The sequence below is a fragment of the Rhamphochromis longiceps genome, linkage group LG11 (assembly GCF_057381845.1).
Source record: "Rhamphochromis longiceps isolate RC_006_pf linkage group LG11, R_longiceps_female_GT1.1, whole genome shotgun sequence".
NCBI lineage: Eukaryota > Metazoa > Chordata > Actinopteri > Cichliformes > Cichlidae > Rhamphochromis > Rhamphochromis longiceps.
The window spans coordinates 1,673,106-1,690,000 of record NC_140567.1 but is presented as its reverse complement, the minus strand read 5'-3'; the positions used below and the strand labels follow the sequence as shown (position 1 = coordinate 1,690,000).

At 44.3% G+C, this 16,895-nt stretch overlaps 1 protein-coding gene across 4 annotated transcripts in view; it reads left to right on the top strand.

Moving 5' to 3' along the window:
* The window catches only part of adcy3a (adenylate cyclase 3a), a 63,501-nt gene extending 50,488 nt beyond the window's left edge, over nucleotides 1-13,013 (top strand). For all 4 annotated transcript variants that reach the window (XM_085421986.1, XM_085421984.1, XM_085421985.1 and 1 more), the window contains exons 16-21: nucleotides 207-365; nucleotides 453-599; nucleotides 3,624-3,737; nucleotides 5,987-6,113; nucleotides 8,001-8,125; nucleotides 12,400-13,013. In XM_085421986.1, coding sequence (XP_085278112.1) covers nucleotides 207-365; nucleotides 453-599; nucleotides 3,624-3,737; nucleotides 5,987-6,113; nucleotides 8,001-8,125; nucleotides 12,400-12,579 — 852 coding nt within the window. In that variant the 3' untranslated portion in view covers nucleotides 12,580-13,013. The remainder of the gene's footprint in view (nucleotides 1-206; nucleotides 366-452; nucleotides 600-3,623; nucleotides 3,738-5,986; nucleotides 6,114-8,000; nucleotides 8,126-12,399) is intronic.
* Nucleotides 13,014-16,895: the final 3,882 nt, after the last annotated feature.

Sequence of the window (16,895 nt, the reverse complement as noted above, 5' to 3'; positions counted from 1 at the left end):
TAAATGTGACACAGGCTCACAAAGCGCTGGCTGGTCCTTTTATTTGAATACATGTCAGTAATATATCTTTAGGCACAATAGTTTTATATTACAGCGTTATGACTTCACGGCAGTTTTTCCCCTGCAGTTTGCTAATGTGCAACATTTTAGCATTTCATTGCTCGCAGTTGGCTATTGCTAACATGAGAACCTGTTGGCACCTGAAGGTGGAGAAGCTTGCCCGTACCCTCTTCCTCTGGAAGATTGAGGTTCATGAGCAAAAGGAGAAGGTGTATGAGATGCGGCGCTGGAACGAAGCGCTGGTGACCAACATGCTGCCTGAACATGTGGCTCGACACTTCCTAGGATCCAAGAAAAGGGACGAGGTAAGAGGCTCGCTGATAACACATCCTCAACTCACTGTGACTGTCAGAAGTCTTTTCTGTCCACACTAATGATCCGTTCTGTTCCAGGAGCTGTACAGCCAGTCATATGACGAGATCGGAGTCATGTTCGCTTCTATCCCCAACTTCTCTGACTTTTACACAGAGGAGAGCATCAATAATGGAGGCATCGAATGCTTGCGCTTTCTCAACGAGATCATCTCAGACTTTGACAGTGTAAGGAACCTTTTTTCCTCAGTGTCATACAGGTTTGATTTCTTCAAGAAATCAGATCAGGTCAGTTCCATCTCTACTGCTCTGGGACTTTAGTCTCAGATTATTTCATGACACATAGTTGAAAATACTACTTATTGACCTTATCCTGCCCATCGCTTTATTATGGAAGAGGTTAAAGCCACATGTGGAGCTTTTGGCTTTCATTGGGGTCGTCACAAAACATATTACAGATAGCATTTTAACTATGATATGTATGTGCTGTAATATTTGTAATGCATGCTTTTAGAGCAGGGTCGGCAACCTTTCTGATGATGAGTGCATCTACCATTTCCTCAGAGGTCAGTGTGCCGTATGACTGCATTAGCAATAAATGTAATAACGCTCTATATGAACAGTTACTCACTATATAGAACAACGTTATAGGATTATATTTGTTCACAGATGTTTGCAGCTGTCAGCGAATAGTTATCAGCTATTTAGAAACAAAACACTTTTAATCCATAACAGCAAATGAACTGAACAACAGAAAATACAAATGCTATTTATGGTCTCCTCACAACAATGATATGAAAAATAAACTGGGCCAATATGGCATGTTTGTTAATACAGAGACACACATGTTACTGTGATCTCTGGTCTCCCACTCAGAGACACAGGTCTCCCAGTGTCCAGCATTCAGACCTGAGGACTCATGTGAGAGAAAACCTGCTCACACAGACATGTGGAGCCAAACACTGTCAATAAGGCCTCTGCAATGTTCTGAAGACAGTTAAACCTGTCAGGTAGTGATGTCCAGCAGGTGAACATGCAGCTCCATGAACACACACAGCTGTGGAGTCCAGCTGCTTCGTAGTTCTGCAAACTTTGACCCCACAGAGTCGAGCTGTTCAGTTCAATCAGCTGCATTTCGATGTGTCGAGCCAGTTAATGCGAGACAAATCCAGCTGCTCATTAAAGCTTCTGGTTTGATCAGAAAAGAAAACATTGGTCCAAACAGCTGAAAGTCCTGAAAACACATCGTGAATTCTGTCTCGAGTCTACAGATGTATCCGTGTATCTCCGCGGTGCTGATGCTGCGCTGAGCCGACAGCTGCTGAAGCTTTTGAAGTGTCAGAACGTGAAAATTTCAACATCGCTTGAAAAAACTACCAGCTAACAACGTCCCTGTCACCGCTAGGCTAAGTGATTTTTAGCCAATTACAAGTTGAATCTGGTAGTTGGGGTCGTTAGCTAAGATACCGTCATTAAGAATGTGTCTATGGGACACATTAGTTGTGTTGCAATTTGCGATGAGCACCGCTGGCCCGGCCATTTATTTTTTAATGCACCTCTCAGATTAACTCACTGTGTGTCGTGCCCAGGGCTGGACTGGGACAAAACATCAGCCACTTTGCGCCAGAAAGAGGAAACCAGCGGACGTCACGCTAAACAACAGCAGCACGTTTGATCAGCTGTTGTTAGTAGAAATTAATATTAAATAAATTCTATCAGCTGATGTTTGCTGGAGCCACAGCTGTAAAGCTGCTGGTCATGATGTCGGTTTGGATATGTGGTGAGAGGGAAACATGAAGATGAAACCAGGAGATGTCCTTACTGAATCATCAGAGCTGAACAGGTGATGGAGAAACAGGTTTACCTTTTAGGTGACATGGATGAGTTGAAGGGAAGTTATGAACTGTTTCTGAGAGACAAATAACACCAGGATCCTTTTTTAGGTAGCTGACAGCTGGTAACTGTGCAGGGGTGGATCTAGCAAAGTGTTGCCAGGGGGGCAGGTAGGGCATTAACAGGGAGAGGGGGGCGCAAAGACATACTTTTCTTTCTTAGTCTCATTTAAAATGTTTTGCTTTTAATAAATAATTATCTGAATCTTACAACCAAAGTTTTTATCTGATGTAAAATGTATAGAAATCACACATATACCAACAAGACTGTGCATCACTGTCACCACAGCGTTTGTTTTCATTCTTTATGGCTTTTCCTATAATACCTGGTGGGCCGGTCTCTAGAGCTCATATAGAGCAAAGATTAAGTCAGATACAGCAATAATTCCATTTTATTTTAATTCAGTGTCATTTATACAGCACCAAATCACAGCAACAGTCGCCTCAAGGTGCTTTATATAGTAAGGTAGACCCTACAATAATACATACAGACAGAAACCCAACAATCATATGAGCCCCTATGAGCAGCACTTTGGCGACAGTGGGAAGGAAAAACTCCCTTTTAACAGGAAGAAACCTCCGGCAGAACCAGGCTCAGGGAGGGGCGGGGCCATCTGCTGCGATTGGTTGGGGTGAGAGAAGGAGGACAGGATAAAGACATGCTGTGGAAGAGAGACAGAGGTTAATAACAGATATGATTCAATGCAGAGAGGTCTGTTAACACCCAGTGCATCATGGGAATCCCCCGGCAGCCTACACATATTGCAGCATAACTAATACAGGTGGGGTTGTGGTGGAGGTGGGTTAGAAAGTGGCTTGGAGATGACCGCCAACTTTAACCAAGCCAAATTGGTTTACATAACGTGACCTTAAACAAATCAATGTGTATAAATGAGCAGAGAAAGCAGACATTGAAATCAGGAATATATCTCAAATATCTGTGAGCTCGCTGACGTTCTGCAGTGATTCCAGCTGTGATTCGTGCACTAGAAAGAGTCGTGGATGAAAAAGACACAAGAACCATAAAAGTTTCTGTACATTAGTTTAAATCTGATTTTACTTGAAGTCTCTAATTATGACTTGGATGGTGATCAGACCACATCTACATGTTGTCATTGCAGAAATCGTTTAATTCCCAAACGTTCATGTTTTCTTTCAGCTGTGTGATAGCAGACCCCTGACGGTACAGTAATATTGAAAACGGTTACAAACACCTCGATATGTCCGTTTTGTGGTGAGATGAAGTTGAAATGTAAGTTGCTCAGATGGCCAGGGTGCAGTGCTTTTTAAAAATGGTTGCAGCATGTTTGTCTGTGCTTTCATTGTCAGTAACACAACCTCCCACTTGTCTCCATGTCAGCTGCTGGATGAGCCTCAGTTTCGCTGCATTACAAAAATCAAGACTATTGGCAGCACATACATGGCAGCGTCAGGTGTCACCCCGGACGTCAGCAACGGTTACAACTCCATCAAGGTCAGTGTGGTCACATGACTTCTTCAGCTTCAGTGTGTGTCATGGCTGACAGAGCCAACATAATTGCATCTTAGTGTGAATAGATCTAGATCTGCTGCAGGTTTGGTGCAACTCTCTTTGTGGAAATATTAATTTGATTAAGATGATCTGATTAGGATGCAGGTACAGTTTACTGTAGTGCAGAGGGCACAGCTGAGACAGCCTGTAACTCAGTTATTTCCATGGTAACGTAGATTTTTCATAATTTATAGGAATTTATAGGCTGAAGTCTTAATAAACAATCAGTGAAATGTTGCAGATTCTTTAGTTAGTTCAGTTAGTTTGACAACAAATGTAATGATAATCTATCTGATTTACTATGAATATAAAGAAATATTTAAATTGGACAGTTAAGGAAAAAACCACCTCACTCGACAAGGATATAAGACAAATGTAACCTATGTTCTAATTAAGGCTATAATAATGGAAGATTACTAACCGTGCACTGAGCATAATGGAGAGTTAAATTACGTGTTGAGTGCTAATAGATAATAGGTTTGATGTCCTTATTGTGGTGACGACATCCTTAAGTCTAAAATGTGTCCCTCAGGTTTGATGTTGAGGCTTTCGATGCTTTATTGCATTTTCACTTTGGATAAACGAGCTTTGGTCGACACAGTCGTGTTAGAGCACAGGCTGCGTTTGTGTGCTGCTGTGTTTTCCAGTCTAATCTTTCCAGAACAAAGTCGCATGCTGTCGCACACCACAGACCACATGGTTGTCCCGACGCACAAACTAGTGGAGCTTAGTAATGGTAAAAGGACGGGTTCTTCTATAGCGCTCTTCTACTCTCCCGAGTACTCAAAGCGCTCTACACAACTTGCCACATTCACCCATTCACACAAGCACTTTCTTTATGCTTATCTAACTACATTCACACACAGTCATGCTCCGATGGATGTATCGGAGAGCAGCTCTGGGTTACTATCTTGCCTAAGGATACTTGACATGCAGACTGGAGGAGCCAGGGATTGAACCACCAACCTTCCAAGGCGACCTGCTGTACCTCCTGAGCTAGAGCCACAGTCAGTGTCGACATTCTGACTTTTGGCAATGATTTATCAGATCAACAGTTTGGTCATCTTGAAAGAAAAATCGACGTCAGCTTCACCAGAGGTTGGTGTTTGCAGTGGAGACGTCCAGGGATGCATGTAATCTACTGCTTATCTACTGTAACTGATGACACACAGCACTTTACACGCCTCATTCACCCATTCACACTCCAAACTGGGGTCAGTAGCTTTTCCAAGGATATTAGTCATGCAGACTGGAGCAGATGGGCATCAAACCATCATCCTTCTGATAAGCAGGTGACCTGCTCCACCACCTGAGCTACAAAGTTTAAATGAGCTAAGGCTTTGGGTTTTTTTGTGGGCCACATTCTACATATACGTAGAATTTGTGTTCATTTTAGGCATTTTGAGTAGTGAGTCAGTATTTACATCAGGGGTGTCCAACTCCAGGCCTCGAGGGCCGGTGTCCTGCAGGTGTTAGATCTCACCTTGGGTCAACACACCTGAATCACATGATGAGCTCATTGCCAGGCCTCTGGAGAACTTCAGCACATGTCGGGGAGGTCATTCAGCCATTTAGATCAGCTGTGTTGGATCAAGGACACGTCTAAACCCTGCAGGACACCGGCCCGCGAGGCCTGGATTGGACACATTAAACATAAGAACACCATTTTATTTGCACCCGTTGAAATCCTTGTTTTAGGATTCAATGCTCACGTTTAGGCCATTTGGCTGGTCAAATCCGGTCACATTACAATGTGATTTGACCAGTCCCACACAGAGATGTGACCTTTTATTTTCCTGTTGAAAGCCTCGTTTTAAGGTTCGACGGTTTTATTTCCGAGTTTTGGGTGAGAGTGAGGCGCTGACAGAACGAGTTAGTGATAGTTTAATGCTGAGGTGAGAGGCTTATACAAGCATTAATGTTAATATCATTATGAATACAAGCACAACAGAGAATGATGAAAAATTAAAGGCTGAATTTAATAGCCTAAGAAAATGGACTCACGTGACTGAACTGCTTGGTGGTTCAAAGTTCGTCACCAGGAAAAAAGACGCTCACTCCCAGTTATCTGCTTGGTTGTTTTTACACAGAAGAACCCAAATCAATAATCCAGATTTATAATACAGTAAAGAGCTGTTTACAAAGTGAAGCATTTAACCAAGTAAAAAACTGAATTTGCTTTTGCCTGACAGAAGGAAGAGCTGTCGGACACCGAGCGCTGGCAGCACCTGGCAGACCTCGCAGACTTTGCGCTGGCCATGAAGGTTACACTTATGAACATCAACTACCAATCATTCAACAATTTCATGCTGCGCATCGGTACGTCCTAATCTTAAGACGGTTGAAGGGTTGCATGTTAGGTGTGTTGCTGTGCAGGTCCGTCAAAGATATGTTATCTCTCTTATGGTCAGTGGATTCAAACCATGTAGGAACAAAACACAACAAATAGTTGACGTCAGGAGCAAAGCTGAACTTGCAGACTTCATCTTGTACATGTTGTGTTCATGCTGTATAGCATTCATTCACTTAGCATTACCGTAGTTTTAAATGAGTAATTAGCATCTCCAGTGTATTTATTTTTTGTTAAAACGAAGACTATTAGAAACATTACAAAAGGGATTTTGACCCAGAAGGAATCATGTCTAAAACATGAACTGAGTGTTGGCAAAAAAGGAGAAATCACAGCCACCAGTCCCACATGGACATATGACCTTTTATTTTTATCTAAATGTTCTCCAGTGAATTATCAGGGAGCATGCAGACTACCAGAGCATTCTTCTGTTACTCTGCGTCGCAGACAAACTTCATCGTGGGTTTGATCTTTGAGTTGGAATCATCCTGAACTAAAATGAGATCTTTGCTTTTGATTGTGACACTTGAATCAACTTTAAAATATAACTTTGAGTATAACTTTCATACACTATGCCCTGACCGGGGAGAGACCTGGTCTGTTAGAAAACGTTTACTTCTGATTGTAAATAAGACAGACAGTGAGCAGCATGTCAGGGAGGCTGAGGTTGTGGTGGAGAGGACGTTTTGACTCGTCTTATAGAGTCTCAAGTGTCATGGAACATGAAAGATTCAATAAGCAGCCTCGAAAACATTAGATGGAAAACTACATTTATATCATGTTGTAAAATTGTAACAAAATGCAGCATAACTAAGGGAGGATTCAGGGTCACCTGGTCCAGCCCTAACTATATGCTTTAGCAAAAAGGAAAGTTTGAAGCCTAATCTTGAAAGTAGAGATAGTGTCTGTCTCCTGAATCCAAACTGGAAGCTGGTTCCACAGAAGAGGGGCCTGAAAACTGAAGGCTCTGCCTCCCATTCTACTTTTAAATACTCTAGGAACAACAAGTAGGCCTGCAGAGCGAGAGCCAAGTGCTCTAATAGGGTGATATGGTGCTACAAGGTCATTAAGATAAGATGGGGCCTGATTATTTAAGACCTTGTATGTGAGGAGCAGGATTTTGAATTCTGGATTTAACAGGAAGTCAAAACAGGAGAAATCTGCTCTCTTTCTAGTCCCTGTCAGGACTCTTGCTGCAGCATTTTGGATCAGCTGAAGGCTTTTCAGGGAGTTTTTAGGACTTCCTGATAATAATGAATTACAACGAAGATGTTTTTCTAAAATTGCTGTAACTAAGTTTAAGGTTATAATTCCTCCACTGTTATCTTATTCAATGCCATGTGTCCACACAGTGCAGAGCAGCTACAGGACCTAACCTCTACTTCCACAGAGTCCCATTTTCTTGTTAATAGTGTTACATCCTCGCTGTACATGTCACTCTTCTGGGGAACCAGCTTCCAGTTTGGATATGGGAGACATATCGCCTCTATACTTTAAAATGTAAGCTCAAAACTTTCTTTTTTGATGAAGCTTATTCTTGGCCCTCCCTTAGTTATGCTGCCCGTGGCTGCTGGGGGCATAATACACTCTGTGTGTCTTTGTCCTGTCCTGCTGCCTTCATCCCTGAGCCACGGTCTACTGGAGGGTTTTAAAAGAGGGTTTCTTCTTCCAGTTGTCACCACATGTTTGGTCATATGAGGGTGTCTGATTGGGGTTTTCTTGTTATTATTGCCGAGTGTTTACCGTACATAAAAGTGCTTTGAGGCAACTTTTCTTGTGATTTGCCGCTAAATAAACAGACTGAAGTGAATTAAAATGAAAGTCAACACGTTGCATATTTCAACACTCTCTTTTAGGTCTAAATAAGGGAGGGGTGCTAGCTGGAGTGATTGGTGCTCGCAAACCCCACTTTGACATCTGGGGCAACACTGTCAACGTGGCAAGCCGCATGGAGTCCACAGGTGTGATGGGCAACATCCAGGTACTGCTTCACTTCAGACTTCTGCTTTATCTTATTCAAATAACCTCCAAAGAGATTATTGTAGAGAGGAGGTCAGATAAATAGTGTAAAGTTTCTTTTAAGCAGTTTTAAGATCACAGCAAAAAGTATCTGTTGTGCTATGAGGAAGACTTCCCATCTGGCATCTGAGGCAGAGTAACCAGCTCAGCCGCTGGTTGTATACAGATGTGATCTAGCACTATACCGTTCTTCCCAGGAAACATCTTTCTGATTCCTCCACCAGCGACATGACCCTGGGCAACTGAGGGGGCACGATTATGACAGCTTGGCCTATGGCACGGTCGTGTGTTGAGACTTCTGTTTGGCCTGGATGCTTTAATCTTCCACTGGTGATGATGTTACCTTGTCCAGAAACCACCTGCAGCAGTGAGGCGTCCTGCTGCCCCACGAGCAGCAGAGTTGATGTAATGGATCAGCAGTATCCAATGATGCGCAGCCAAGAGGTTTCACATTAAGGATCCCTTCTACCGCCATGCGGTGACTTAGGAACAATGTGATCCTCAGGATGATTGGAGCGCAGACTTACCTTATTTCCCTCTCACAGGTTCATCAGAAATGTGTGTGGTGGATTAGTATGGAAGGTAATCTTCTGATTTACAAGATGCACCTGAAGAATGGGCTATATGGTGGAGAAAGCCTCCTGCAGCTCTCGAGACCTGCCTCAGAAATTGGATCTATGATTTGAATATACATTGAATGGTGTTCTCGACAGGAGACACAAGGCCAGGAGGAAAGCGTCTGAGCACAGAGTCAACAGCAAATCAAGGTGTGCAGATCTGATGATTAGGCACTTAAAGATTATCCCTCTGAGGCGCTCATGTCAAGCAGTCAGCTCCAGTTGGACAGAATACAGGTTTGTGGACGTGGAGTCTCTCTGTGAGCAGATCAGCCATTGCAGCGAGGACAGGTGTGTTGGTTGGGAGGGCCAGTGCTCTGAGGTTTGTTGCTATAACATGGGGGCCCAGCAGCAGGCTGGTGAAAGATCATGAAGCTGCTTCCCCCTTGTGATGCCGTTATCCAGGTTTTCCACTGGTATGATATATTTCCACGGGGGAGAACTGGTGAGCTCCTGGATTTCAGCACAAATGGTAGACCTTTTAACAGGACTCAGACCACAACTAACCCAGCGCAGTAGTGGATTCAGTCCATGGTGCTTTGCAGCGGTAGAGCAAGCTGAGTTTGCAGAGTAGTCTGAACAGCTCTGAGCTCCAAACGAAGCATGAACCATTTCTTCTGAGGAGCTACCTGGGATCTGGCCGTCAGGAAAGTGCCAGTTGTGGCAATCCGTGTCCTTGTGTAAGCTACAGCCACAGCTGCTGTGGTGCACATGATGGTGTGGAATGTACCGAATCCAGTCGAACCATTCCCCCTCCTCTGGAGTCAACTTCACCACAGATTTCTCCAGTTTGTGGAGCTCCTGGTTGTACGTCTGTGACCTTCTGGAGTCCTTCCATAATCACAGCTCACTGGCTATTGATCCACGACAGCTTCTTGAGGTGCTTTCAGCTGAGGTGGCATATTTCTGAAAGGGAGGATGTCAAGCTGCCACAGCCTTTCCACGTTTTTGTAAAGCTATGTTGTCTGTGTGAGTAAGGCTGAGTGTAACCATCTATCAGCTTACTGTCGTAGACTACTGTGGGTTGCTGCAGTGCCAAACCCAGCTTGGTGCAGACTGCTTCTGGCCCTCCAGGCCACAGATCACTGGTCAAACACGAATGATAAGGTGAGGGTGATCTGATCCGATCATAGGTCTCACCCAGCTGAGACCTTTAAGGGGAAGTCGTAGGTGGTTCTTCTCAGTTGTTTCCACTGGGCAGGATTGTTTAGCTAGGGCTAGTTGTTGTGCTGTGAATGACTTCGATATTTAATGCCTCACCTTTGGCTTTGCTTTGGTGAACATATCCAGTGATATCCTCCATTCAGCTGTAGGACTTACTGTCGCGATGGTTTATTGGGCCACAGCCTTGTCTGTCTGGGCAGGGCAAGGAACTTCATGGGAGCAGACAATTTTCTCTCCAACCTGTCGTCCAGCATTGCAGAGGTCTGCATCTATGATGAGCGTGATGGTCAGCATAGATGACACTGGATCCAGCATTCATGGTAAGAATATTAGGGTTTTGTTCTTTAGCCTTGGCAAGGCAGGTAGTGCAAGGAGGCGTTGCTCACCACAGGTGCTGCTGGGTTTCTTGAGCATGCAGCAACATGTTTACGTCACATCTCCAACATCTCCAGTCCACCACAGTGGCCACGTCTAGCCTGGAGAAATCCTTGGATCCTCTCAAGTAATGCTCCTCACAATAGGGATCGAAACACTCTCTCTTCTTCTGTGACACGAGCCTTAGAAGATGGATGGGCCACAGCAAGTGGTCTTGTGGTAGTGGCTAATAAACTACCGTATTTCCCGGACTACAGAGCGCACCTGAATATTAGCCGCACAAGCTAAAATCAGGGGAAATCCTGTTTTGTACATACATTAGCCGCACCTGACTAAAAGCCGCAGGTGTTTCAATGTTGACTCATCATATGTAAGAGAATATGCACAAAGCAAATTGTCAGGAAAGAGATGGCTGTTTGGAGACATCACTTTTATTAATATTTTGAAAAACAAGTTATGGGTACATATTTGCATAACTTTTTAGGTATATGTACAAGTAGCGGTAATTACAGGTATGAAACATGTACTGTGCTTCATAAATGAGTAACAAATGTAGTACATAACAATAACCTACAGCACACCAGAAAAATAGATCCGGCCTACCTTTCAGGCTCAGGTGCAGTGACACGGCTTTAACAAGAAGAAAAGTCAGTCATTCACCATCTTTCTCTTCTTCCTGCCACTGAAACCACCAAAGTCCTCTTCTCCAGTGTCGGAAACGAACAGGCTCAGGATGGCTTCGTCATCCACCCTCCCGCTGAACGAGTAGTGCTACTTTGAAGTTTGTATTTCGCGCTACTTGTACGGCACTACGTTGCCTGGCGGATGGACATGTGACCAACATACCACTCTTGAACCCCGATACTGTGTGTCTGATCACATGCCCTTCCGCCAGGCAACGTAGTGCCGTACAACAGAGGAACAAACAAAACAAATCCTCTTACGATATGACAAAAATCATGGACAATCCATAGAAAAGCCGCACCTGACTAAAAGCCGCAGGGTTCAAAGCTTGTGCAAAAAGTAGCGGCTTATAGCCCGACAATTACGGTACCTGTGTTCTTGGTTTGACAGTGCCTACTGACTTTCCTCTCCAGTGATGTAAGTGCAAATAGCCTTGGTTGGGGCAGTATTCCCAAAGTTATGGGGTGGCTGTTGCTCAGGAGGTAGAGCGGGTCATCTACTAATCGGAAGGTTGGTAGTTCAATCCCTGGCTGCTCCAGTCTGCATTCCATATACCCTTGGACAAGATAGTAACCCGAAGTTTCTCTACGATGCATCCATCGGAGTCTGAATGTGTGAATGTTAGATAGAAAGCACTTATGTAAAAAACCATTTACAAGTTTGGTAAGTAGTCGGTCTGCATGGGATCCACAGTGGAGTTACCTCTCTGCTACTCCGTTGACAGTAGTTAGCATCCCCACAGGACAGACCCGCTTCAAAAGCTTGAGAGTCCCCTGCCTTTATGGGTGGTGTGCACAGGACGGCACTGAGTTCGCTTGTACTCCTGTCCGAGAGCCCTCAGCACACTGATATATGCAGTTGGGTCACAAATGTATCGTTTAGCACACTTGATAACTTCAGGTGAGCTAATAAGATCTTGTAATCCTCGGACAAATGCTTATGAGGACCAAGAACATCACTCAGTCCTTCCTGTAGCAGGGCTAAGCTGCTCTCCTTCCCAGAGCTGAAACCAGTAAGATACTTCTAACATGCTGGGTTAGAAACTCTAATGACCAGCTGCTGGTGGCACACGTGACTGAGACTGGTGGCACAGGCTTAATGAATCATGATAAGGTCTACTGGGCAAAAGAGGGGGGTGGTCTGGTTGAAGTGTTCCAGGTAGCCCACATACCTGTGCTGGCTGCAATAACTCTGGGTACAAGAGCTGGAGCAGGTCTGGATGCAGGTGTAAGAAGATAGTCCAGATGTGGTGACGCAACTCTGGCGACAGATGCCGATGCATCCATATCTGTGACCAAACATAACCAGTGGAGCTTTTGAATGTGCAGCTTTGAATTGTGTCCCCAACTGTACAAAGCAATGAGACATACTTTTGTGCTCTGTGTGTTTCCCTCAGGTAGTGGAGGACTGCTACAACATCCTGAAGGAGTATGGCTTCCGCTTCGTGAGGAGAGGGCCCATCTTTGTGAAGGGGAAAGGAGAGCTGCTCACTTATTTTCTGAAGGGAAGAGACAAACAAGGCTCATTTATCAACGGCTCCTCTGTCACTCTGCCACATCAGGTGGTGGATAGTTGAGGACTTATCTGTCTGTCACACACTCATGCACTCATCGGTCATAGGCTGTGTGAAGAGTCGTGCAGGGGAAAGAAGTGAATTGATTTAAAGTCCTGGGAAACCTGAAACTATAACTGAACCGAAGCCTAATTCATTTACAAACTTCATAAACATGAACTGGTGTATTCTCTGTCTGTACAGAAAGATGTACAGATGCCAGAAGAGTCTGTATTTGATTTTGAAGATGATTTCAGTTTAGCAGTATATATTTAAATCAAGATGTTCGAATAAATTGAGAAGATTAGAAGCTGAGGGCACCAAACAGATAGGAGATTAAAGGGAAACCTGATTCTTTGACTGTGACACTGAGGGGACTGATCGATGATGCTGTCAAGGTTTGAAGTTCTTACTTCTTAAATAAGGAGTTACATGGAAATTCATAATATTGGGTTAAACAGGTTAAACAGAACTCTTGCTTTGGACGGATACTGCAGAACAAATTATTCATCATTTGGAAGTTTTTTTCTTTTTGTCCTCGTGTCACCCTTCCTGAAACCATAGGCACAGAAACATTTACCAAAAGGAGACTTTAGTGTAATGAAACACCCAGTAACACACCACACGGGTCAAATCTGTGCAGATTTGTTTTATAAACCACTCCGTTTGATGACAAATGCACTTGTAGCTTAAAATGAATCCAGGTACTGAATATACAGATAGTAAAGTATTACAGTGTTACCTCAGACACACAGCTAATACTACTGACGTGATTTCTCTGCATCCTTAGATTTGACAGCAAGAGCTCAAACTGGCCCATTAACTTCCTGGGTGGCTGTAGCTCAGGAGGTAGAGCAGGTCCTCTACTAATCACGAGGTTCACCGTTTGCTCCCTGCCTGCTGTAATCTTCATTGGGCAAGATACTAACCCCAAATTGCTCTCCAGTGCATCCATTGGCATGTGAACATTAAATAAAAAGCACATAAGCATAAAAAACGTGCTGGAGCACGAGGTATAAAACGAGTCCCTTTACCATCCTGCACAGCTTTCACTCCTGGATCAGGCCATGAAGCTCTCCCTGCTGCTACCTTCTGTTGAATCATAGTTTCTTTGTTTCCTCATTTAGAAACATCAGGACCTGTCTCTGCTTCAGCACTTAAACCGATGCATTTAAGAAGCACTCCCCTTTAGCAAACCATGGTATGTGTAAATGTTCGACATGTGCAAAGGAAGTGTTGCTTTTGTTACAGCAGAGATTGTTAGCTTTGGCTGGTACAGTCCAAGCAAACTTTTAAACATTTCTCTCTCTGTCTCTCACACTAATCTCTCCTCTGGAGCAATAAAAATGTATTTTAGGCATAAACTTTAATTTTACTGCAGGAGGTGAGTGAGTAAGATAGATCATTAACTCAATTCAATTTTATTTACACAGCGCCAAATCACAACAACAGTCACCTCAAGGTGCTTTATACTGTACAGTAGACCCTACAATAATACATACAGAGAAAAACCCAACAATCATATGACCCCCTTTGAGCAGCACTTTGGTGACAGTGGGAAGGAAAAACTCCCTTTTAACAGGAAGAAACCTCCGGCAGAACCAGGCTCAGGGAGGGGCGGGGCCATCTGCTGCGATTGGTTGGGGTGAGAGAAGGAGGACAGGATAAAGACATGCTGTGGAAGAGAGACAGAGGTTAATAACAGATATGATGCAGTGCAGAGAGGTCTGTGAACACAAGAACTTGTATATAAGGAGCAGGCTTTTGAATTCAGTTCTGGATTTAACAGGAAGTCCATGAAGGAGAAATCTGCTCTCCTTCTCAGCACAGACGAGACACACAGTGGCCACAGCCTGATCATCCGACTGCATTCGATTAGACTTGATCTGTGACTGTTACTGGGTCGGACGTGGTAGCGCAGTAGTGACATGAGGCAGATGCTGTGTGACTGATGGAAAAGAGTGCATGCTTGAAGGAAGCGCTTGACTTAAGCAAAACATTTTAAATAAATGATCCTAATTGTAAAGACAGGCGGGAGACAACAACATGTGGACTGGTTGGGAATAAACCAGACACTGAGACTGTGGATCATCAGAGTAGCATAGGCTCAGTGTCTTTTTGCCCAACAGCAGATTGACCAAATCTTTGGCTTCTGTAACCAGATTAGTTCTTTGAATTCAGCATTTCAGTATGAGAAACACACTGATGGGCTACATCTCTTTCATAAATGTATCTGATTTTTTTCAAAACAATGGAGATTTCTCTCTTGTGCGCTCACAATCCTCTTTAGTAACTAAGCACCATGTCCTCATCACATGGACACACGGTGGGTTTGCACAGCGTGTATGTTGGAGTTCATCCTCAGTTACTAAAAGCCTGACAGCCTTCACCGGTCCTGCCTCTGAGGAGGATTCAACCAGTGAGGGACAACGGTGTGATCATACAGACTCGTTTGCTGCTCGTCTGCTGTGGTGGAAGAAGCGTGTGCAGCATCGAATGTATGTTTTTTCCTCGATTCTGAAATGGGACACATCTCCCAGCTCTCCTTAGCCGCACCGCTCCACTGGCTTCTGTGTCTTGAAGCTGTGTCAGATGGATAGCAGAGGTGTTTTTGAAGTGGGCGGACAAGCTGTGGATAAGTGCACACGACAGCTGGGACATGTTAAAATGGCAGAATTCATTTTTGCAGTAGAAGCGAGCTTCTCCTGTTTGTTTCCCTCCACTGTCAACGTCTGTCTTCAGTTTGTTTTGGTAGTTCTGCTGATACGATTTCTTGGTCTCACTGGTTCCAAAAAACCTGTTGACATGAAAACTGGCCCCTAACCCTAACAGCTCCATTTTCAGACTTGTCATGCGTTTGTGTCAGTGCACCAGTCCTGCTCTCTTCTTGTGAAGATACCTCCACTTGGGGCAGCCACTGGCTCCCAAACCAGAGCGGCCATCCCAGTACAAGCTGGAGGTCATATCTTGATGAAACCAACAGAACTGCATCATCTGGGAAAAGCAGAGACGAGACAAACCCCCCCCCAGCCTCACCCCGAGGTTTGCCTACCCAACAGACTCTTCTCTTCAGCACCTTTGCACCCCTCACTGTCGCTGGCCACGTCCCTACTGATGATGCACAACGAGACAGCGAGTCCCAATGTGTAGCACTTTCCCCGCCCTGCCCCACAACTCCAAACAGCATAGTTATTCTGAACAGCTGTTTGGGGTGTAACTACTAATAGCCAGAACCTGTTTCCCCGTCCGATGGAGCACTGAGGAAAACTCTGATCTACAGGCTTCATGCTTCTCTCACCCCAACCAATCACAGCAGATGGCCCCGCCCCTCCCTGAGCCTGGTTCTGCCGGAGGTTTCTTCCTGTTAAAAGGGAGTTTTTCCTTCCCACTGTTGCTTGCTCATAGGGGGTCATATGATTGTTGGGTTTTTCTCTGTATCTATGAAGCGCCTTGAGGCGACTTGTGTTGTGATTTGGCGCTATATAAATAAAATTGAATTGAATTGAATTGGGGACACAAGTAAACCTCACCTGTCCATTTCTTCTTCATGAAACTGGTCCCACAACTTGAGCTGTACACGTATCTCTCACCCTCACACGCTCTGGGTCCTTCCCAGCAAACAGATGACATTCAGCATCACCTGAAGCCAGTTTAAGCAGCCAGTGATTGGATCACCATGATCTCTGTCCCCAGTGAACCAACAGACGTATCCAGGAGAGAAAATGGGACAAGCAGTGAGATCTGCCCTTCCTGTACTTGTGCCCATAGTTATGTGTGCTGTCATTAGCTTTATTATTATAGCTTCAGTTTAGGTTCAGTCTCCTGATGAGATGTTTTAGCTTGTCCAGAGAAACATGATTGCACTATAGCTCAGTGAATGCAAATCTTAGTTAAGCTGGTATTGTACTGCAACTGAGTGAAGTAAGAGGCCGGGTGAGAAGCAACATCAGCTGACCAAGTCTCATAGTCACTGAATCAGCTGCTCCCTGAATCCACCTGCACAGCAGGACAGGTGACACGAGTTCTTTGACATTTCAGAGCCAGTTTTGGACGGTGTTTTAGGAAGTAGGAAGCAACAACTCTGTATGAGTGCGACGTACACGATGGCCTTGACATAACAGCAGCAGTCACTGCTCTTTCCTCTGTTTATTGTTACTGTCTGTAAAAAGGGAAGAAAGTGCAATAGTCTGTTCTTCTGCACACCAGATGCTCTTCATTCCTTCCCCTTTAATTCACATTTTCATAATGTGATCTTTTTTCTTTGTAAAAACGAAGAGGACAGGATGTATTCTTGTATATAGAGTTTACACAGTGTTTACTGGTTAAATGTATTTATTGGA